Here is a 23,588-nt window from a genome sequence, read left to right as displayed (position 1 = left end):
TAAATAACTTTTCCTTATTCACTTTCTCCACACCATTCATGATTTTATATACCTCTATCATATCCCCCCCTTAGTCTCCTCTTTTCCAAGCTGAAAAGTCCTAGCCCCTTTAATCTCTCCTCATATGGGACCTGTTCCAACCCCCTAATCATTTTAGTTGCCCTTCTCTGAACCTTTTCTAATGTCAGTATATCTTTTTTGAGATACATCTGTACGCAGTATTCAAGATGTGGGCGTATTATGGATTTATATAAGGGCAATAAGATATTCTCCGCATCCCGTTTGCTTTTTTGACTGCCATTGCACACTGCGTGGACCTCTTCAGAGAACTATTCATGATGACTCCAAGTTCTCTTTCCTGATTAGTTAATTCCAAATTTAATTTCCAAAATTTAATTTCCAAATTTTGTGGTGGTGTTTTTAAATCTGAATATTACTATAAAACAATCTCAGACTTTTAGGACCAAACCAGAGCCCAGTTTTCAAAGGTAGCCTTTGATTTTGGGCCAGTCAATTTCTGAGTGCCTTGCTTTAGCCACAGAGGGCCAGATTTTCAAAAGAGTTCCACACCCACGGTTGGGGCCAGGTTTGAAAATCTAAGCCACTATGGTGTACTTTGCAGAGGTGCTTAGCATGAACAGCTCCTATTGACTTCCTCAGGTTCAAAGGGTCAGTTCAGTTTGTAATCAGAGTTTATCTGAACTTAGCCACTTTTCTTTGGTCTGGGAATTCGGCAAGAAATCTCATGGAAATGGGTTCTCTCTTCAGAGTTTTAGTACTTCCTGTTTCAAGAATACAAACCATTCAGAAACAAAATGCAGATGCATAACCTCAGTTGGAACTGATTAGGTAGGGCACTATACTCCTTTTATTCAGCATGTTTTCAGTGTGTTCAGGTATTCAGTAAAAATACCTAACTGAAGAAACTATTCATGCCTGCGGGCATACTGTGCACTTGTAGCATCCACTATACCTTTTATGACTGATACTTGTAGCTTTAAAAATGATTTGTCTTATAAAATCCTATCTATTTTTGCCTCAGATCATTTGAAATTCAGGCCACTTTCCCTAAGGAATCTGTGCTCTCCATCCTGATCTATGACCATGATATGGTTGGAGCGGATGACCTCATTGGAGAAACTAAAATTGATTTGGAAAATCGTTTCTACAGCAGGCACCGGGCTACCTGTGGTCTACAAAGTCAATATGAAAAGTAAGATCCTCTTCAGTCACTTGGTTTGTACATATATGAGAAATGAGTGACCTGCAAGGAAGCTTCTTGATGAAAACTGATCTAGCCAAACATTGTACTTTTTTCAGCCTTTGAGTTTTGTAGGTTTTGTTAAACTGAATTGTTTCAGAGAAGCAGCCGTGTTAGTCTGTATTCGCAAAAAGAAAAGGAGGACTTGAGGCACCTTAGAGACTAACCAATTTATTTGAGCATAAGCTTTCGTGAGCTACAGCTCACTTCATTGGATGCATAAAGCGGAAAATACAGTGAGGAGATTTATATACACACAGACCAGGCAAAAATGGATATTTACCATACACATTGTAAGGAGAGTGATCACTTAAGATGAGCTATTACCAGCAGGAGAGTGGGGTGGAAGAAAACCTTTTGAAGTGATAATCAAGGTGGGCCATTTCCAGGAGTTAACAAGAATGTCTGAGGAACAGTGGGAGGGGGAGGAATAAACAAGGGGAAATAGAAAAGGAGTACTTGTGGCACCTTAGAGACTAATCAATTTATTTGAGCATGAGCTTTCGTGAGCTACAGCTCACTTCATCAGGGGAAATAGTTTTACTTTGTATAATGACTCAGCCACTCCCAGTCTCTATTCAAGCCTAAGTTAATTGTTTCCAATTTGCAAATTAATTCCAATTCAGCAGTCTCTCGTTGGAGTTTGTTTTCGAAGTTTTTTTGTTGAAGAATAGTCACTTTTAGATCAGAAATCGAGTGACCAGAGAGATTGAAGTGTTCTCCGACTGGTTTATGAATGTTATAATTCTTGACATCTGATTTGTGTCCATTTATTCTTTTACGTAGAGACTGTCCAGTTTGACCAATGTACATGGCAGAGGGGCATTGCTGGCACATGATGGCGTATATCACATTGGTAGATGTGCAGGTGAACGAGTCTCTGATAGTGTGGCTGATGTGATTAGGCCCTATGATGGTGTCCCCTGAATAGATATGTGGGCACAGTAGGCAACGGGCTTTGTTGCAAGGATAGGTTCCTGGGTTAGTGGTTCTGTTGTGTGGTGTGTGGTTGCTGGTGAGTATTTGCTTCAGGTTGGGGGGCTGTCTGTAGGCAAGGACTGGCCTGTCTCCCAAGATTTGTGAAAGTGATGGGTCGTCCTTCAGGATAGGTTGTAGATCCTTGATAATGCGTTGGAGAGGTTTTAGTTGGGGGCTGAAGGTGATGGCTAGTGGCGTTCTGTTATATTCTTTGTTGGGCCTGTCCTGTAGTAGGTGACTTCTGGGTATTCTTCTGGCTCTGTCAATCTGTTTCTTCACTTCCGCAGGTGGGTATTGTAGTTATAAGAATGCTTGATAGAGATCTTGTAGGTGTTTGTCTCTGTCTGAGGGGTTGGAGCAAATGCGGTTGTACCATAGAGCTTGGCTGTAGACAATGGATCATGTGGTGTGGTCTGGGTGAAAGCTGGAGGCATGTAGGTAGGAATAGCGGTCAGTAGGTTTCCGGTATAGGGTGGTGTTTATGTGACCATCGCTTATTAGCACTGTAGTGTCCAGAAAGTGGATCTCTTGTGTTGAGTGGTCCAGGCTGAGGTTGATGGTGGAATGGAAATTGTTGAAAGCATGGTGGAATTCCTCAAGGGCTTCTTTTCCATGGGTCCAGATGATGAAGATGTCATCAATATAGCGCAAGTAGAGTAGGGGCATTAGGGGACAAGAGCTGAGGAAGCATTGTTCTAAGTCAGCCATAAAAATGTTGGCATACTGTGGGGCCATGCGGGTACCCATAGCAGTGCCGCTGATTTGAAGGTATACATTGTCCCCAAATGTGAAATAGTTATGGGTGAGGACAAAGTCACAAAGTTCAGCCACCAGGTTTGCCGTCACATTATCGGGGATAGTGTTCCTGACGGCTTGTAGTCCATCTTTGTGTGGAATGTTGGTGTAGAGGGCTTCTACATCCATAGTGGCCAGGATGGTGTTTTCAGGAAGATCACCCATGGATTGTAGTTTCCTCAGGAAGTCAGTGGTGTCTCGAAGGTAGCTGGGAGTGCTGGTAGTGTAGCCTGAGGAGGGAGTCTACATAGCCAGACAATCCTGCTGTCAGGGTGCCAATGCCTGAGATGATGGGGCGCCCAGGATTTCCAGGTTTATGGATCTTGGTTAGCAGATATAATACCCCAGGTCGGGGTTCCAAGGGGTGTGTCTGTGAATTGTGTCACAAGGCTCAGAAGTAGAAAGTGAGTATTTTTAAAACCAACAGTCCTACTTACTCACAATTAGTTCCAGATAGCAAACTGTCTATATTTAAGTGTCTTTGTTTGATAAACATAAGGTGGAGATTTTACTGAATCAAAGGGTGAATAAAAATCTCTGTCTGAGGTGGCTGTGCAATAGTGGTAAGGCCAAATTCTGGTCTCAGTTACACTTGTAAAAATCCAAAGTAACTGCCTTGAAGCCACTGGAGTTTCTCTGGATTTTCGTGTGTCAATGAGAACAGAATTTGGCTGTAGATTCTGGAGATAGTGGGTAGTAAAGGCGTGTCACAAGGAGTATTGATCAGAGACTGAATTTTATTTCCTGGCCCCAGTCACCTGATCTGGGCCCGGGTTTAAAGTATAATATCCCTGTCCCATGAGTAGGGGCTTGTTTACACAGTGGGGTAATGTGCTCTACAAGAATGTGATTTCTAAAGTGCACTAATGGGTTGTGCATTAATTGGTCCATGTAGACCTTGCTGGTGCAATTTAATGTAGTGCTGTTTAAAACAGTACTATGTTAAAGCACACTAGGGAACTACACACAGGTGCTGGAACTAAGGGTGCTGCCACACCCCCTGACTTGAAGTGGTTTCCATCATATACAGGGTTTACAGTTTGGTTCAATGGCTCTCAGCACCCCCACTGTACAAATTGTTCCAGCACCCCTGGGTCTACATATATCAGGTAATGCACACCAACATTAGTCTGCCTTAGAAACCACACCCCTGTAGACTCCATTACCCACTGCGTAGGCAAGCCCAGGGTTTTGGTGTCCATTGACTCCAATGATTACCGTCACATAGTTTGTGATCACAGATCGATTGGTTTCTAGATTCAACCACCTGAAGAGAGAAATCCTCACTGGCTTTAGCTTGGTCTACGTCTGTACTTAATAAACGCATCTCTGTAGCCACATGCCAGTGCTTCCCCATGTCTATTCCTCTGTGAATTTTGCCTTTTTTCCCCCTTACAATGATAAGAAGCGTGAAATGTTGGGACTGCATTAACACTAACGGTCATATTTTCAGCTAGTTTAAATTGATTTTAATGGATTTACACCAGCTGAGGATCTATCCCTAGATGTGCCTGATTGCAGTACTTCAGTTGATATGCTAAAAATGTGGGGAGTGATTTTAAACTGCATAATAAATTGGTAAGCAGAGTTCTTGACATTTTACCTTGTTATTGCAACTTGACTCCAAAAGACCATTTTTTCTGTTGCCTATACAGTTTTTTTTATAACCAGAAGTGCCTCAGTTCTAGCTTCCAGCTGCCTTGTTATTTTAGCAGGCATGTTATGCAGTGCTTAGAATTTGTTATTTTGTTCTTAATAATGGAGTCTCAAGTACAGCATCTGAAATTAACTAATCAAAAGAAACTGGAATACTGCTTGGCTGCATAACTTCCATGACCTCTAAAAACTGGGAGTGGGGGAGGGGCAGCAGATTCCCTGCTGTGTCACACCTGCGTGACTCCATTTAAATCAATTGAATTACACCAGGGAAAATCCAATGTCACAGAGTAGTGACTCAGGCCCTAGTAAGAATCATTGTGGCAATCCTAGTATTTCAATACACTTATTGAGATATAGGGCACAATTTTAAAAAGTGTCTAAGTCCCATTTTCAAAAGTTACTTCGGAGCCAAAGGGTGCATCTGCACTTGGAGCTGGAAATGTAAATTCCAGCTCTAGAAGTCATACCTGCACTAGCTCTGATCAAGCTAGCATCCTAAAAATACATGTGTCACTGTAGTAGTGCAAGCGGTGGGAGGGACTAGTCTCCTGAGCACATACCTAGCATCTCGGACAGGATGGTGTATGGGGCAGCTAGCCCCGCCTACCGCTCACACTAGTGTGGCTACACTTTTGTTTTTAGTAGAATCATAGACTCATAGAATATCAGGGTTGGAAGGGACCTCAGGAGGTCATCTAGTCCAACGCCCTGCTCAAAGCAGGACCGATACCCAATTAAATCATCCCAGCCAGGGCTTTGTCAAGCCTGGCCTTAAAAACTTCTAAGGAAGGAGATTCCACCACCTCCCTAGGTAACGCATTCCAGTGTTTCACCACCCTCCTAGTGAAAAAGTTTTTCCTAATATCCAACCTAAATCTCCCCCACTGCAACTTGAGACCATTACTCCTCATTCTGTCATCTGCTACCACTGAGAACAGTCTAGATCCATCCTCTTTGGAACCCCCTTTCAGGTAGTTGAAAGCAGCTATCAAATCCCCCCTCATTCTTCTCTTCCACTGACTAAACAATCCCAGTTCCCTCAGCCTCTCCTCATAAGTCATGTGTTCCAGTCCCCTAATCATTTTTGTTGCCCTCTGCTGGACTCCAATTTTTCCACATCCTTCTTGTAGTGTTGGGCCCAAAACTGGACACAGTACTCCAGCTGAGGCCTCACCAATGTCGAATAGAGGGGAACAATCACGTCCCTCGATCTGCTGGCAATGCCCCTACATATACATCCCAAAATGCCATTGGCCTTCTTGGCAACAAGGGCACACTGTTGACTCATATCCAGCTTCTCATCCACTGTAACCCCTAAGTCCTTTTCTGCAGAACTGCTGCCAAGCCTTTTGGTCCCTACTCTGTAGTGGTGCATTGGATTCTTCCGTCCTAAATGCAGGACTCTGCACTTGTCCTTGTTGAACCTCATCAGATTTCTTTTGGCCCATTCCTCCAATTTGTCTAGGTCCTTCTGAATCCTATCCCTACCCTCCAGCATATCTACCACTCCTCCCAGTTTAGTGTTGTCTGCAGATTTGCTGAGGGTGCAATCCACACCATCCTCCAGATCATTTATGAAGATATTGAACAAAACCGGTCCCAGGACCGACCCTTGGGGCACTCTGCTTGATACTGGCTGCCAACTAGAAATGGAGCCATTGATCACTACCCGTTGAGTCCGACAATCTAGCCAACTTTCTACCCACCTTATAGTGCATTCATCCAGCCCATACTTCTTTAACTTGCTGACAAGGATACTGTGGGAGACAGTGTCAAAAGCTTTGCTAAAGTCAAGGAACAGCACGTCCACTGCTTTCCCTTCATCCACAGAACCAGTTATCTCATCATAGAAGGCAATTAGATTAGTCAGGCATGACTTGCCCTTGGTGAATCCATGCTGACTGTTCCTGATCACTTTCCTCTCATCTAAGTGCTTCAGAATTGATTTCTTGAGGACCTGCTCCATGATTTTTCCGGGGACTAAGGTGAGGCTGACTGGCCTGTAGTTCCCAGGATCCTCCTTCTTCCCTTTTTTAAAGATGGGCACTACATTAGCCTTTTTCCAGTCATCCGGGACTTCCCCGGATCGCCATGAGTTTTCAAAGATAATGGCCAATGGCTCTGCAATCACATCTGCCAACTCCTTTAGCACTCTCGGATGCAACGCATCTGGCCCCATGGACTTGTGCACGTCCAACTTTTCTAAATAGTCCCGAACCACTGTCTTTCTCCACAGAGGGCTGATCACCTCCTCCCCATGCTGTGCTGCCCAGTGCAGTAGTCTGGGAACTGACCTTGTTCGTGAAGGCAGAGGCAAAAAAAGTATTGAGTACATTAGCTTTTTCCACATCCTCTGTCACTAAGTTGCCTCCCTCATTCAGTAAGGGGCCCACACTTTCCTTGACTTTCTTCTTGTTGCCAACATCCCTGAAGAAACCCTTCTTGTTACTCTTAACATCTCTTGGTAGCTGCAACTCCAGATGTGATTTGGCCTTCCTGATTTCACTCCTGCATGCTCAAGCAATATTTTTATACTCATCCCTGGTCATTTGTCCAATCTTCCACTTCTTGTAAGCTTCTTTTTTGTGTTTAAGATCAGCAAGAATTTCACTGTTAAGCCAAGCTGGTCGCCTGCCATATTTACTATTCTTTCTACACATGGGGATGGTTTGTCCCTGTAACCTCAATAAGGATTCTTTAAAATACAGCCAGCTCTCCTGGACTCCTTTCCCTCTCATGTTATTCTCCCAGGGGATCTTGCCCATCAGTTCCCTGAGGGAGTCAAAGTTTGCTTTTCTGAAGTCCAGGGTCCGTATGCTAGCTCGATCGGAGTGAGCACTGGTCTGTTTCCTTAAGCTGGGATTTATACTTCCAGCTCAAAGTGTAGACATAACTAGGGTTACCAGATAGCATATATGTGAAAAAACAGGACAGGGGGTGAGTGGTAATAAGCGCCTAAATAAGAAAAAGTCTCAAAAAACGGGACTGTCCCTTTAAAAATGGGACATCTGGTCACCCTAGAAATAACCTAAGGGTTGCATGTATTATAAATAGCAGTATAGACGGGAGTGGGGGAGGAGGGGGGTAGAATGGGCGGCAGCTTGGGCTACCCAGAGCTAACACGCACCCAGGGAGTCTGGGCAAGTTTGTACTCAGGCAGCTAGCTCGAGCTGCCGCCCATGCTACCCTCAGCTGCGTTGCTATTTTTAGTGAGCTATCTTGAGCAGAGCTAGTGTGTGTCTGTGTACTCGACCTGGGAAGCATGCTGCCAGCTGCAGTGTAGACATACCCTTGGTGTCACTGAAAGTTTGATTTTCCTTATAGGGTCAAATTCGGACGTTGGTGTAAGTAACATCAACCCCACAGAAGCCAACGGAGTTACATCTGCTTATACTAGAGCCATGTAACATCCATCATGTATGACCTCCGTGATCTATGCCTGTGGCCCAGACCCCATTGCCACACTATTCAAAATAATAGCTATGGGGCCTGTCTGGTGCCCTAGTGTTAGCAACGGCATGGAGGAGACCCGGACTCTCTTCCTGTCCCAGGTACTAGTCCCAGCTCTTCAAGCTGGCTGGGGCGGAGAATGTGATGGAGGGAGTGCACTAAGTTCCCATTGATGAGAGAGAACCTCTTGTTCTGTTATAAAGAGGACTGTGATCAGTTGTTCTCCATGTCCATTGAAGGTAGGACAAGAAGTAATGGGCTCAATCTACAAAGGAGATTTAGATTAGATATTAGAAAAAATTTCTAATTGTAAGGGTGGGTAAGTTCTGGAATAGGTTACTAAGGGAGGTTGGGGAATCCCCATCATTGGTGGCTTTTAAGGAGAGGTTAGATCAGAGGTGGGCAAACTACGGCCTGCGGGCTGGACCGTCCTGCCCGTCCCCTGAGCTCCCAGCTGGGGAGGGTAGCTCCTGGCCCCTCCCCTGCTGTTCCCCCACCCCTGTAGTTATGCTGCCGTGCGGATAGCATGGCTTGCACCCCCCCACCTCCCAGGCTTTCCAATAAGCCTGTCCTGCCGCTCTGAGTGGCATGGTAAGGGGGCAGGGGGAGAGGGAGATTGGATAAGGGGCAGGAGGTCCCAGGGGGCAGTCAGCGGACAGGGGGCAGTTGGATGGGGCAGAGGTTGGTGGGAGGGCGGGGACGGTCAGGAGACAGGGAGCGGGGGGTTGGATAGGGGGTGGGGTCCTGGGGGGTTGGAGGGTTCCAGGGGAGATGGGCAGGGAGCGGGGGGGTTGGATAGGGGGTGGGGTCCTGCGGGGGCAGTTAGGGACGGGGGTCCCAGGAGGGGGTGGTCAGGGGACAAGGAGTGGGGGGGTGGTTGGATGGGTCGGGGGTCCTGGGGGCCCTGTCAGGGGGCGAGGGGGTGGATAGGGGTCGGGGCAGTAGGGGATAGGAAGCAAAGGGGGTTGGATAGGGGGTGGGGTCCCGGGGGGGGGCGGTTAGGGGCGGGGGATCCCAGGAGGGGGCGGTCAGGGGACAAGGAGCAGGGGGTGTTGGATGGGTCGGGGATTCTGAGGGGGGCAGTCAGGGGGCGGGAAGTGGGAGGGGGTGGATAGGGGGCGGGGGCCAGGCTGTTTGTGGAGGCACAGCCTTCCCTACCTGGCCCTCTGTACAGTTTTGCAACCTTGATGTGGCCCTTGGGCCAAAAAGTTTGCCCACCCCTGGGTTAGACACACATGTGTCAGGAATGATCTAGGTTTACTTGGTCCTGCCTCAAAGCAGGGGCCTGGACTTGATTGTCCCTTTCAACCCTACATTTCTATTATTTCTAAAATTCTATGTCAACCTGCAGAAATCATCTGACAGCCTGATCCAATGCCCACTGAAGTCAGTGGAAGGACTTCCATTCACTTTAGTTAGTGTTGGACCAGGTCCTGAATGATCAAGGACTAGCACTGGCCAGCTCCAAAAGGAGTCCTGCCCTGACTTTCTTGACCAAACAGCTGGTGGCTGATGTGATGTCAGACCTTGATAATGAAGGTATACGTATACAATGTGGGGAACATTCGCTGGGATGGCTCTAAGGGACTATGAAAGGAGAAGCAGAGGACATGTGCAGCTCTGGCTCCATTTCACTTGTGTAAAATTAATTCTGTTCACTTTCACCCAGTCGGGTTTAAACTCCCTTAAAGTAAATCCGTCTGCTAGGGCATCTGACCGTTGGATCGGTGCTCCTGAATAGGTACAGCCTTTAACCGAATGGAAAACCTTCTCCATTCCTCTCTTTGCTTTGTCCCCTCATTGCAGAGAAGGGTACAATGCCTGGCGAGATGCAGTTCAGCCAACTGAGATCCTCAACAAGTTATGCAAGGACAACAAACTGCCTGAGCCCCACAAGCGACCTGGGGCGATACAAATAGGAACCAAAGTATTCACTGGGAAGACAAGCTTTAATGGAGAAGAGAATGGTAATTATGCCATTTATTGTTATTTAGTCCCATTACAGTAGCCCCTAGAGGTCCCACCTTTGATTGGGGTCCTGTTGTGCTAGGCACTGGACAAGCAGATAGCAAGAGACAGTCTCTGCCCTGAGGAGCTCACTATCTAAATAAACAAGGCAGACAAAGAGTGGGAAGGGAAATAGGAGCACAAAGGTTAAGGGACTTGTATAAGGTCACACAGCTGGCCAATAGTCAATTCATGAACAGGACTCAGGCCTCCTAATTCCCAGTCCAGTGCCTTATCCACTAGACCAGGCTGCCTCTCTTCATTGTTACACTTCTTGTTTATTATTAACTATTACCACTATCATCATTAGTTCTGCGAGGGCATTGGTATAAAACCTACTCCCTGCAGTCCTGTTGAGCTTGGGGATCCATGAGTCTAGAGGTCTTTGCAGAGAGTTGCTGCTTCCACCAGGGGAAGAGTCAAGTTCCAAGAGGAGTAGATGGGCAAAGCTACCAGGGGGTTGGGTTTGTAGATGTGGGTGGTGAGGGGTGGGACAGAGTCACCAGGGGCTAGGTTGCGTATTTGAGGGAAGGAGATGGTAAGGGGCAGATGAGATGCATTAGGATGGATGCTTTGACTGGGTAGCCCAAGAGAGGGAAGCAGCACAAGGACTGTGCTTTCCCTCTTCGTCAGTGTCTAGTCTATTTTCAGAGTTTGATCTTTGTCTTAGCTCATATATCTTGCTCCTGTTTCTCCTGTGGACAAGCAGACCAGGGAAGATAGGGCTCAGCATGCTTCAGTATAAGGACAGGGCCAAACTATGGCTGTTCCCGAAAGGATACATTAGGTAAAAGAGTGCTAGACAAACAAATGACTCCAGAGGGGCCTAGGCAGAGCAGGACTAGACCTGACCCTCTGCTTACCAACAGGTGTATACTAGGAGAAGTGGCTGCAATAGTTGCTTCCCAGTATTCTTGCCCCAGTGCCAGTGGAGCCATTATGCTTTTCAGAGGCACAGTGTCACTGGGGGACTGCAGGTTGGCCCTCCCTTTCCCCTGCTTAGCACAACACTGCCCATAATTTTATCCATGGATACCTTTGGCATCTTTCTGCTCCCTACACGCAGCATGTGAATTTGGCACTCAAGGGGTCTTCCTTGTTGCCATCACAAGGCAAAAATAAAATTAATGTACAATCCCTAGCACCTATTACTGGCACTTCCTGGCAGCTCGAGGAAATGCCAAATCCCCTGTTCTTTGATTGGCTACAATTTTTTAAAGAAAAAGACTTAATTATTTAGAAGAAGAAGAAGAAAGAAAGCCAGTAAGTCTTTACCGTCCTACTGTTAGAGACAGCACTAAAATAGGCCTGTTTAATTTTGTAATGTTTCATGGTATTTTGTAATTAGGTTCCTTCTCAGCACTAAACTTTCAGTTACTCCTGTGGGTGCTCTAACTTAAAGGAATAAATGTGTTTGATTACATCTCTGTTCTTCCTTGGGATGCATTAAACGCTGCTCTAAACTCGAGCAGATTTTTAACATGTGTCTTTCACAACTGACAGACCATATTAATCAGAGGCTTAATATGCTAATTCTGCTCTGGTTGTTCTTTTTTTAATTACTCTTTCCTATAGAAGAGCCAGTTGAATCCTATGAACAACTTGCCCTAAAGGTTTTACATTCCTGGGATGAAATCCCAGGGATTGGATGTAAGCTGGTTCCAGAACACATTGAGACCCGGCCTCTCTATCACAAGGATAAACCAGGCATGGAACAGGTAGATAAGCCTACGGTGAAAGCACGAAACACGGAAGAGGTTTTCCATTTCTCCTACCACCGTTGTTTCTGTTACTATCTCAGAGCTAACAGAGAAATCTCACAAGTGCTCCTGTTTCCGTTATAGTTTGCACAAAATCATAAGTACATAGTTCAAAATTGTCAAATATGCGTATGTACAGTGAAGCACCTAAATTCATATTTAGGCACCTAAGCAAGAGTGATTCTATTTGATTACAAATTTTCATACTTTCAAATTTTGGGGTATCTTGTCAATTTAATGTTAACTCTGCATTTCATTGCATTTTAATGACTGTTGCTTTCCCTCTCCCACTATCTGCAAAGTTCTTGTAGGGGTGCTCTCAGCTTTAACTTCGCCACACAATTTTTTTTTCAGGGAATCTAATCAAGTGTCCCTTTGCTCATATCTGAAAATAACTACTTAGGAATTTGGCTGCAGTAAAGCATTTAAGCACATGTTTAAGTTACACTGACTTCATGAAGACACATTGAAGCTAATGCAATTTCAGCATATGCTAAAATGAATATATATAATATTGATTAATCACAGTTAATTCACGCAATTAACTCAAAAATTAATCACAATTAAAAAAAGTAATCTCAATGAATTGCCATTTTAATTGCACTGTTAAACAATAGAATGCCAACTGAAATTTATTAAATATTTTGGATGTTTTTGTACATGTTCATATATATTGTATTCTGTGTTGTAATTGAACTCAAAGTGTATATTATTTTTAGTACAAATATTTGCACTGTAAAAATCATAAACAAAAGAAATAATATTTTTCAGTTCACCTCATACAAGTACCATCATACAATCTCTTTGTCGTGAAAGTGCAACTTACAAATGTAGATTTTTTTTGTTACATAACTGCACTCAAACAAAACAATGTAAAACTTCAATGCCTACAAGTCCACTCAGTCCTACTTCTTGTCCAGCCAATCTCTAAAACAAACAAGTTTGTTTACATTTACAGGAGATAATGCTGCCCTCTTCTTATTTACAATGTCACCAGAAAGTGAGAACAGGCATTCACATGGCACTTTTGTAGCTGGCATTGCAAGGTATTTACGTGCCAGATATACTCAACATTCGTATGCCCTTTATGCTTCGGCCACCATTCCAGAGGACATGCTTCCATCTAATGATGCTTGTTAAAAAAATAATGTGTTAATTAAATTTGTGACTGAACTCCTTGGGGGAGAATTGTATATCTATTTTACCCATATTCTGCCATATACACCTCTACCCCGATATAATGTGGTCCTCAGGAGACAAAACATCTCACCGCATTATAGGTGAGACTGCATTATATCGAACTTGCTTTGGCCCCCCGTTCCTTGTTCCCTGACCGCCCCCTCCAGAGACCCCCATCCCTAATCATCCCCAGGACCCCACCCCCTACCCAGTCCCCCTGCTCCCTGTCCCCTGACTGCTCCGACCCCTATCTACACCCCCCGCCTTCTAACAGGCACTCACTGGCAGCGGCAGGAAGCGGAGCAACACGGCCCCAGCCCACTCCACTCCGCCACCTCCACCACCGCTCCGTTTCCCGCTGCCGGTGAGTGCGGGGAGGTTGGGGAAAGGACGCCCTCCGCACTCACTGGTGGCGGGAAACAGAGCGACGTGGCCCAGCCAACTCTGCTTTTCTTGCCCTGGCCCCAGCTGTGTCCCGGGGGGGGGGGTGGTTGGGGAAAGGTCCCGCACTCACCTGCGGCGGGAAGCAGAGTGCCGCAGCTGGGAGCTGGCGGAATGGAGTGGAGTGGGCTGGGGCCGGGCTGCTCCGCTTCCACCACTGCCAGGGAGTGCGGCGGGGATCCCTTCCCCCAAGCCCCCTCCCCTGAGCAACACAGCTGGGGCCGGGGAGAGGGAAGCTGAGCGGGCTGCTCCCATCCCCCCACTAATCCCCTGGGCCACTCTGGGACTGCAGGCCCCCCGAAAGTGCCCCCCACAGCTCCTGCCTCCCAGACCCTGGGTGGGGGAGGGAGCACCTGAGCACGCCCGAGACCCTCTGCCCCTTATCCAACCCCTCAGCCCCAGCCCGGCACCCTTAATACACTTCTCAGAGCAGCATGTCAGAGCTTTACCACGTTGTATGTGAACCTGCATTATATCGGGTCGCGTTATATTGGGGTAGAGGTGTATTTCATGTTATAGCAGTCTCAGATGATGACCCAGCACATGTTCATTTTAAGAACACTTTCACTGCAGATTTGACAAAACTCCAAGAAGGTGAGATTTCTAAAGATAGCTACATCGCTCAACCCAAGGTTTAAGAATCTGAAGTGCCTTCCAAAATCTGAGAGGGACGAGATGTGAAGCATGCTTTCAGAATTCTTAAAAGAGCAACACTCCGACGCGGAAACTACAGAACCCGAACCACGAAAAAAAAAATCAACCTTCTGCTGGTGGCATCTGACTCAGATAATGAAAATGAACATGCATCAGTCTGCACTGCTTTGGCTTGTTATCAAGCAGAACCCAGCATCAGCATGGACGCATGTCCCCTGGAATGGTGGTTGAAGCATGAAGGAACACACAAATATCTTGCGACACCGGCTACAACAGTGCCATGAGAGTGCCTGTTCTCACTTTCAGGTGACATTTTAAACAGGAAACGAGTAGCATTATCTCCTGCGAATGTAAACAAACTTGTTTGTCTGAGCGATTGACTGAACAAGAAGTAGGACTGAGTGGACTTGCAGGCTCTAAAATTTACATTGTTTTGTTTTTGAATGAAGTTTTTTTGTACATAATTCTACATTTGTAAGTTCAACTTTCACAATAAAGGGATTGCACTACAATACTTGTATTAGGTGAATTGAAAAATACTATTACTTTTGTTTTTTTACAGTGCAAATACATGTAATCAAAAATAAATATGAACTGAACATTGTACACTTTGTATTCTGTGATGTAACTGAAAGCAATATATTTGAAAATGTAGAAAACATCCAAAATATTTAAGTAAATGGTATTCTATTATTGTTTAACAGTGCAATTAATCACAATTAATTTTTTTAATCGCTTGAAAGCCCTAATATAATATATATGCATGTATTTCATTAGGAAAATATAGTTAACTATTCAATATATGTTCTGATTCCTCTCCAGACCATCTATGGAGAGGAATCAGAATTGCTCAAGAGGTGTGTCTGGATAAGTATTATTGTTATAGTGTGAACAGCTAACCGTGATTCTTCTTTGGACTTCAACTTTAAGGGCTTAAGAGTCTGCCCTCATTATTGCGCAGTTCTGATAATGTGTATCACAATGACAGTGATGAAAATTCTAGATAGTCACTGATTTGTTACAAGATGTTCTTATTTGTGATGGCCAAACTGAAAACAACTCAGAATCTGAGTTAGGTTCAATTAAGGATCCAAATAATTATCCAACCCTCTTGAGTCTCCAAAATTGGGCTGGAAGTCTCATAAGAATAGGCTTTCTTGAAAGATTTCAATTGCTACCACCTCTGGCCTGAGTTGAAAATACCACAAGAAACACCTCTCTTCTTCAAGTGCTTGTTCACGTTGATTCCAATCAGGTGTGTGCACGCCGCGTGCATGGTCGTCGGAAACATTTTCCCTGATCAGCTCCCATTGGGTCAGCTGTGGAGCCCCCTCGAGTGGTGCCTTCATGGCGCTCAATATATGACCCTGCCGATCTGACCCCCTTTCAGTTCCTTCTTACTGTTGTGATGGCCATTGGAACTGCATTTGCTTGCCTAGCAAGGGCTTCCCTTAGCTTTCTTCTGTAGTCTGTAGTTTCAGTCTAGGTTTCAGTTAATAGTTAGTTTTAGTTTGTGTACATACTGTATATAGTGTTCGGGTTAGTGTGCAGGATCCTCCCTTATACCTTACCTTCCCTCGGCTCCTGGGCATGCCTCAGGGCCAAGGGTTTAAACCTTGCGGGACCTGTGGGAAGCCCATGCCAACGGGCTACCCCCATGATGCGTGTCTGGGGGAAGAGCACCAAACACAAAGGTGCAAAATCTGCAGGTCTTTCCACCCTCGGATGAAGAAAGAGCAGGATTTCTGGCTGAAACAACTTCTGACGGGGTCCACTCTCCATCTGCAGCCCGCCACGGAGTGCCCCAGCCTCGGTGTGCAACATGGCGCCGAGCAAAGACTCTGACTCAAGAGACCCTCGGCACCAGCGCTTCCTGGCACTGCAAGTGGTGCATTCAACCAGGCACCGTTCGCACTCACCAGTGCCACACAAGTGACACAATAAGATGGACTGGGGTCATTCCCCGGTGCCGAAGGCAGTGCCAGTCACAACAGCAGTGTGTCCCATGAAGGAGCACCCAGTGCCCAAGGACCAGCAGTTGGTGCCGTTGACTTTGGTTCCCCGGAGGGGACCATTGAGTCCAGTGACTCCCTGGACAGACAGCGCCAATTGGAGGAATTGGAGTCTCCCTCCACCCCAGGCACTTTTGAAACCATGAGGGACCTAATAGCAATGATGGCCCTGCCACCTCTGGCTATCAGGGACAAGCCTCCGGTGCTGCTGCATCCGGCGCCATGTAGAGGCAAGCTGGCCATGATGCAGCGATCACCCTCTCCGACATGGCAACATTCACTTCGGCACCACTTGGGTTCATCATCGCTGAGTCACCGTTCCCCAGCTCGGGATCCTGTTTGTGGTTTCCCGGCTTAGTCTCCAGCATGGGCTAAGTGGCACTGGTCTCCAGCACCATCGTAGCAACATTGGTCTCTGGCATCTTCAAGGACTCAACCAGTTTTTGGTTGAGCTGAAGTTCCTCATGGTCTCCCTGAGCACGATCATCCCCTGCTTGGAATCGGGAGACTGGTACGCCGCCCTCGACATGAAGGACATATATTTTCACATATCCATTCGGCTGGTGCACAGATGATTTCTGCGGTTTGTGGTCAACCACAAACATTATCAGTACACGGTCCTCCCATTCGGCCTGTCGATGACCCCCCGAGTCTTCACCAAGTGCATGTCGGTGATCGCAGCCTTTCTTCGCAGGAGGCAGGTTCAGGTGTATCCCTACCTTGACGATTGGCTCTCCAGGGAACAGGCGGAGTCTCAAGTCGAACTAGTCAGAGCTACTTTCGAGAGGCTGGGACTCCTCAACGTGAACAAGTCGACTTTGTCACTGACCCAAAGAACAGAATTCATTGGGGTGGTGCTTGACTCAGGGCAAGCAAGGGCAGTCCTGCCAGAGGCATCATTCCAAGTGATGACAGACGTGATCCAAAGCCTCAGCTGATACCCCAAGGTGATGACAACAAGGGGATGCCTGAGTCTCCTCGGCCACATGGCAGCCTGCACTTACGTGGTCAGATATGCCAGACAGAGGCTTAGACCACACCAGGCATGGCTCGCTTCAACCTGTCGTCCAGCATGGACAGCCTGGACTCAGTGGTGTCGGTGCCAGAACATGTTCTCAAGTCCCTCTGTTGGTGGCTCGACCCTTGGACTGTCTGCGAAGGCCTTCGTGTCAACAGCCCACGGCCTTCTCTGTTCCTAGTAATGGATGTGTCAGCTCTGGGTTGGGGCACTCACGAGGGAGATCTCCAAACGCAGGGCCTATGGTCGCAGGACGACCTCTCACTCCGTATCAATATCAAGGAACTCAGAGCAGTGCAGCTAGCCGGCCACACCTTCCTGTCCTGACTACAAGGCCAGTGTGTGGCAGTGATGACTGACAACACAAATGCCATGTTTTCCCTGTGCCAGGAAGCCGTCCAGCTATGGGAGTTTTGCATAGCCCACTCCATTCACCTGGAGGTGTCATATCTCCTGGGAGTGCAGAACGAACTAGCAGACCACCTCAGCAGGCTGTTCCGCAACCACGAGTGGACCATCCATCCAGATGTCATACATTCCATCTTCCAAGGGGGGGGGTGGGGTTTCCCCAGGTCAATGTGTTTGCCACCTGGAGCAACAGAAAGTGCCCAACATTCTACTTCTTCAAGCAGCACAGCCTGGGTTCAATCTCAGATGTGTTCCTGCTACCCTGGGGAGAACGCCTCATGTATGTCTTTCCACTGATTCCACTTGTGCACAAGGTGCTGCTCAAGATCCACAGAGACAAGGCAAAAGTAATCCTGCTGGCCCCAGGTGGCACCGCCAACATTGGTACACCACGCTTCCGCAGCTGTCAGTGGACACCCCGATCATGTGACCACTTTTCCCCGATCTGATCACACAGGACCATGGTCGCCTTCACCACCCAGACCTCCAGTCCCTCCATCTCATGGCTTGGAAGCTTCATGGTTAAATCCAATGGAGCTCCGGTGCTCGGAACCTGTAAGAAAGGTTCTGCTTGGCAGCAGAAAACCATCCACCAGGGTCACTTATCTAGCTAAGTGGAAAAGGTTCACTTGCTGGTGTGCCCAACATCACACGTCTCCACTCCAGCCGCTTATACCACTCGTCCTGGATTACCTCCTGCACCTGAAACAACAGGGCCTGGCAGGGTCATCCATCAGGGTACACGTCGCTGCTATCTCTGCCTTCCACCCAGGAGAGTTGGGGCATTCCGTGTTCACCAACCCCATGGTAGGGCGTTTCCTCAAGGGCCTGGAAAGATTATATCCACAGGCTTAACAACCTGTGCCTGCATGGGACCTTAATCTGGTCCTCTCAAGACTAATGGGGCCCCCTTTCAAACTGCTGGCTACCTGCTCCCTTCTCTATTTATTGTGGAAGGTGGCATTCCTGGTCGCCATTACATCAGCTAGGGGGTGTCTGAGTTAAAAGCACTAACCTCCAACTCATCCTACACGGTCTTCCACAAGGACAAGGATCAACTCAGGCCTCACCCAGTCATCCTTCCCAAGGTGGTGTCCCAATTTCATACTAGCCAAATGCACCAGTCTTTACCAGTCTTTTGTCCCAAGCTTCATACTGGCGCGTGGGAACAGAGGCTTCACTCACTGGATGTCTGGCGTGCACTAGCATTCTACATCGAGCACACTAAGCCTTTCAGGAAATAGAACCAACTATTCGTGGTGGTGGCAGACCAGATGAAAGGGCTCCCAAACTCTTCCTAATGCAGTTCTTCCTGGATTACAGACTGCATCCTCACATGCTACGAGCTGGCTAAGGCCCCAGCCCCGGATATTACAGCACACTCTACAAGGGCACAAGCCTCATCAGCTGCTTTCCTGGCCTGGACCCCATTCAAGAGATCTGCAGAGCTGCAACCTGGTCATCGGTGCATACATTTGCCACTCACTATGTTATCACCTGGCATGACAGAGATGATTCAGCATTTGGCAGAGTGGTGTTCCAATCAGAGATTCCTTAACTCCGACCCCACCTCTGGGGGAGAGCTTGGGAGTCACCTGATTGGAATCGATGTGAACAAACATTCGAAGAAGAAAAAATGGTTACTCACCTTCTCATAACTGTTGTTCTTCGAGATGTATTGTTCATGTCTATTCCAATACCCACCCTCCTTCCCCTCTGTTGGAGTAGCTGGCAAGAAGGAACTGAAGGCGGGTTGGGTCAGCAGGGTCATATATTGAGTGCCATGAAGGCGCCACTCCAGGGGGCTCCACAGTTGACCCAAAGGGAGCTGCTAAGGGAAAAACTTTCCGACGACCGTGCATGTGGTGCACACGCACCAGATTGGAATGGACGTGAACAACACATCTCGAAGAACAATAGTTACAAAAAGGTGAGTAACCGTTTTTTGTAGTGTTTCACCATGTCCTGTGCTAGTAGGAACCCAAGAGTGGAAAGCAAGTGAAAATGTTAAACTTCTGAACATATCAGAATCCTACAGCAGGATCAAGTTTGAGTTTGGCTATAGAAATAGAAACATGGTTCTGGTTTAGCTCTCCGATAAACATCTGGCCCCGTATAAACACATGTAATAAAATAAGTAGAAATAGAAGTGAAGCGGTATCAGCATGGAGGTTTCCCCATTGTCAATATGAGTTACGGCACAATCACAAGACTGGGGTTTGGAGCAACCCAATTCTATGGAGGTTACAGCACACAGTGCAGGATGGGAGGCAGACAGCAGTGATGCACCAGGCCCCCCACACAGATGAATAACTTTAGTGTAGGGAGGGGAAGTCCAAAGAACCAAGCACAAAATCGTGAAATATAGGCATTGCTCTGGGACTACTGGCTGAAATAATTGATTCTTGGTGTGATCACATACACTAATATAGATTCTGTATATGAAAAAATTAGCACTAATTTTTAGTGCTATTTAAAATTCTCACTAAAGAAGGGTGACAATATTGCTTGTTTCTTTTCTTAAAGGGTCGTGTGCAGATGTGGGTGGACATGTTTCCCAAAGACATGCCTCCGCCAGGACCACCTGTTGATATTTCACCAAGGAAACCCAAAGGGTAATTCAGAGTGCATTCCTGTTGTGCTGTCAATGTACTGGCATCATCCCGCAAATCTTGAATCTTTCGAAAGGGCTTTTCTACATGACCCTACAGTGTGGAAGATCGGGGTGTGAATTTCACTGAAGTGGTGTGCTGTAACTGCCCCATGTACATCCTGCCGAACTAGTATCAGGTAAAAGGTATCGAGTTCATGTTAGTTCATAGTCTCATTTCAGACAGGACTGCAGTAACATGAAGTAGGTGCCTTTTGGTTCGTGCTAGCAGAGACTGTATGGGGCAGGTACAGCACAGCACTTCGGCGCATGCTGCAGTTCACTCCTCTGTAGTCCGCACTGCAAGGCCGTATAAAAAAGACCCAATGTCTGGTAAGAAATATTATTTAATATTTATTTTAATATTATAAAATATTATTTAAACTGAGAAACAATGCCATAGAGTCATAGATTTTAAAGCCAGAAAGGACCATTATGATCATTTAGTCTGAGCTCCTGCATAATACATGTAACCCACACACCTCTTGGGTGTTCTGTCTAGTGGCACCAAGACCACTTAGAAATTAATGACTCTACTACAGCCTTAACTAAGGGCCATGTGGCTTTTAGCTCATGCAGTAGCAGCTCATACACTAAGTTCCAGAGATCCCAGGTTCAATCCCACCACTGACGACTGGGGCCTGTTGGTGTTACAAGTGGGGGCTCGTCTGGGATTTCAACTGGGAAGTCTTTGAAGCTCAGGACGCGCTTCCTCACCTAGGGGAAGTATGTAATCCACATATCTCCAGAGTTTGGTGCTCTGTCCCCTCTAGTGGCACCGAGACCACTTAGAGATTAATGAGTCTGCTACAGCCTTAGCTAAGGGCTATGTGGCTTTTAACTCATAGCATAGAGACTCATACACTAAGCTCCAGAGGTCCCAGGTTTGATCCCGCCCACCAACGACTGGGGTCTGTCGGTGTTACACACAGGACTTAGAACCTTACCGGTAGTTTCTGCATCAATCCATAACTTCTGTTTGAGCTATAGCATATCATTTATAAAAGCATCCAATCTTGATTTAAAGACTTCACGTGATTCATTCAACAGTGGTAAAAAGATGAAAGTACAAGAGGCAGCTGCAGTGAGTCTTAAAGTTATTATCCCTCCACTGAACTCTAATTCCAAAGTTCTAATTTAGTCTCTATGTCACTTTAGCTCTCTCAAATACATAACGTACTTGACCGTTGGTCAAGATCTTCTATCTCGTATTATTGTACCTGAGGGATTTTCACTACTTTGGGCAAGAATGAGGACAAGAAGCACAAAAGGAGGCCGTAGAGAGAGATTTGTTTGGAAGAGTAAGCGTCTCTGTAATTTCAAGCAGATGTATATCCTACTCTGACATTGCATTAGATGAGTCAACCTCGCTGCTAGTGTTTGATAGATAATAAATGACAAATGACTAGGAGAATTCATGGCTCATCCCAAATAAACGTTAATGAGATATTTTAATAAGGGCTTTGTTAGGTCATCTTTATGTCTGGAACAGTTTCACAGAAGCAGTGTCTTCATTATTTATGTTCAAACAAAAGACGATGCAATAACAAAATAACGATTTGCTCCTGTCTATGCCGAATTAAGTAAGGTCCATAATTTGACCAAAAAGGAGGCTGTCTAACAAGTGCTTTCTTTACACAAGGATTTTATATGAGGCTATTTATCAGCTGTGAATTTTTCAAACCAGAAAGATTTGCACCTAATTATATTGGCAAGAACAAAACGTTGCTACCATGCTGCAGTCTGTGGAAACATAGACAAATGTTGTTGAAATGTTAATCATCAGAGGGGTTTAGATTTCTGCAAGAAACCTTGACTTTGGACGATGCTGTTTGCCAGTTAGCCTGAAGAAAGGTGCACAGAAATAGTGCAAGACAAACAGGTAGATATACATGTTCTAAGGCTCCCAACAACTACTGCATACAAGAGCACAGAAGAGTTCATTCCCTTTCCTGGGTGGTGCTATAAAATGTCTTTCCTGGAGATTACATTTATCCGTGCTTCTTAAAGGTGTTTCTGAATAGCATTTTTCCTCCTTTTTCATGTACTAGATTACACAAAATATCATATATTGTCAACAACAAAATCTCTGAAAAGGAGACCTCCCCCCCCCCCCGTCTGCCAAATGGGTTTTGCCCTCATTGGCAAGTTCCTCAGTATTTTGTGGATGCTCAGATGATGTTGCTCAGTCCAGTAGCCCTGTTTCATTGCAGTATTTTTGTGATCAGAATTAAAAAAAGAACACAGGCAAACAACCAGCGAGGAATTTTCCACTGTTCTGAGGCTGCCAGTGACACCTACTGTCCCTCTGCAGTCTCATGAGCTAAGAGAACAGCCCCTAATTCTATTATATCACAGGAGACTCCAATAGACACAAGGAGTCTGATGCTGATCCCATTCTTCAAACCAGTTTTACATCAAAATAACACTCTTTATGTTATGGAAATTGCTAATGATTCATACCAGGGTCTGATTAGACCCAGGCCATATGTGTACTCAGGAAGGATGAAATGAAATCAACTAGAAGGCCTTTTGCTACTGTGAATTGAAATATGCAAAATGTTGGTTTCTTTTTCAGTTATGAATTGAGAGTAATCATCTGGAATACAGAAGATGTAATTTTAGAGGATGAGAATATCTTCACAGGACAAAAATCAAGTGACATCTATGTAAAAGGGTGTGTTCATCTGGATATCACCTTTTGCGTCTCTTCATTTATTCCTTGAGAGGACAATTAACATCTGGTTCAAGCCATCCATTAAAGACCAGAGTCACAGAACTTATGGCTTGTATTTACAAGGCTGTGTCTCCTTGTGAGACATTTCTGGGATCTTGATAATTTGTTGTGAGTGTGTGCCAAAAATAGCCAGCCATTCTGGAAACTAGTTAGTCCTCTCATCTTTAAATATAGCCTCATTCGACCTAATTCACGACTCACACAGAATAAAATTAGGAGTAGTGCCATTCACTTGGTGTGAGTACAGAATCGAGTCCTAAACTTCATGGGTTAAATGCAAATGCCTACGGTATTTTAAACTTGAAGGGCTTATAGCATACGTGTTGGAACTAGGGGTGCTGCTGCACCCCTGGGCTTGAAGTGGTTCCATCAGATACAGGGTTTACAGTTTGCTTCAATGGCTCTCAGCACCCCCACTATACAAATTGTTCCAGCACCCCTGGCTTATAGGGATACAGAGTGCTGTTACATAATGAGTTGAGAAGAATTATAGCCACCTTAGTGAAGTTAGTAATAAAAGAAAATGAGAAGTATCTTCAGAGATTCCTGTGAGAAATCAATTCTAACCAGCTGTTTTTT

General features: G+C 45.9%; 1 protein-coding gene across 1 annotated transcript in view; it reads left to right on the top strand.

The window, feature by feature from the left end:
• FER1L6 (fer-1 like family member 6) overlaps nucleotides 1–23,588 on the top strand; it is a 185,351-nt gene that overhangs the window by 151,894 nt on the left and 9,869 nt on the right. Inside the window, exons 34-38 of the mRNA XM_048837249.2 lie at nucleotides 1,043–1,213; nucleotides 9,950–10,110; nucleotides 11,726–11,868; nucleotides 20,149–20,237; nucleotides 22,851–22,949. Of these exons, the coding sequence (XP_048693206.2) occupies nucleotides 1,043–1,213; nucleotides 9,950–10,110; nucleotides 11,726–11,868; nucleotides 20,149–20,237; nucleotides 22,851–22,949 (663 nt within the window). The remainder of the gene's footprint in view (nucleotides 1–1,042; nucleotides 1,214–9,949; nucleotides 10,111–11,725; nucleotides 11,869–20,148; nucleotides 20,238–22,850; nucleotides 22,950–23,588) is intronic.

The sequence above is a fragment of the Caretta caretta genome, chromosome 2 (assembly GCF_965140235.1).
Source record: "Caretta caretta isolate rCarCar2 chromosome 2, rCarCar1.hap1, whole genome shotgun sequence".
Taxonomy (NCBI): domain Eukaryota; kingdom Metazoa; phylum Chordata; order Testudines; family Cheloniidae; genus Caretta; species Caretta caretta.
Note: the sequence above shows the minus strand (reverse complement) of the source record. Positions and strands in the feature narration are given on the sequence as shown.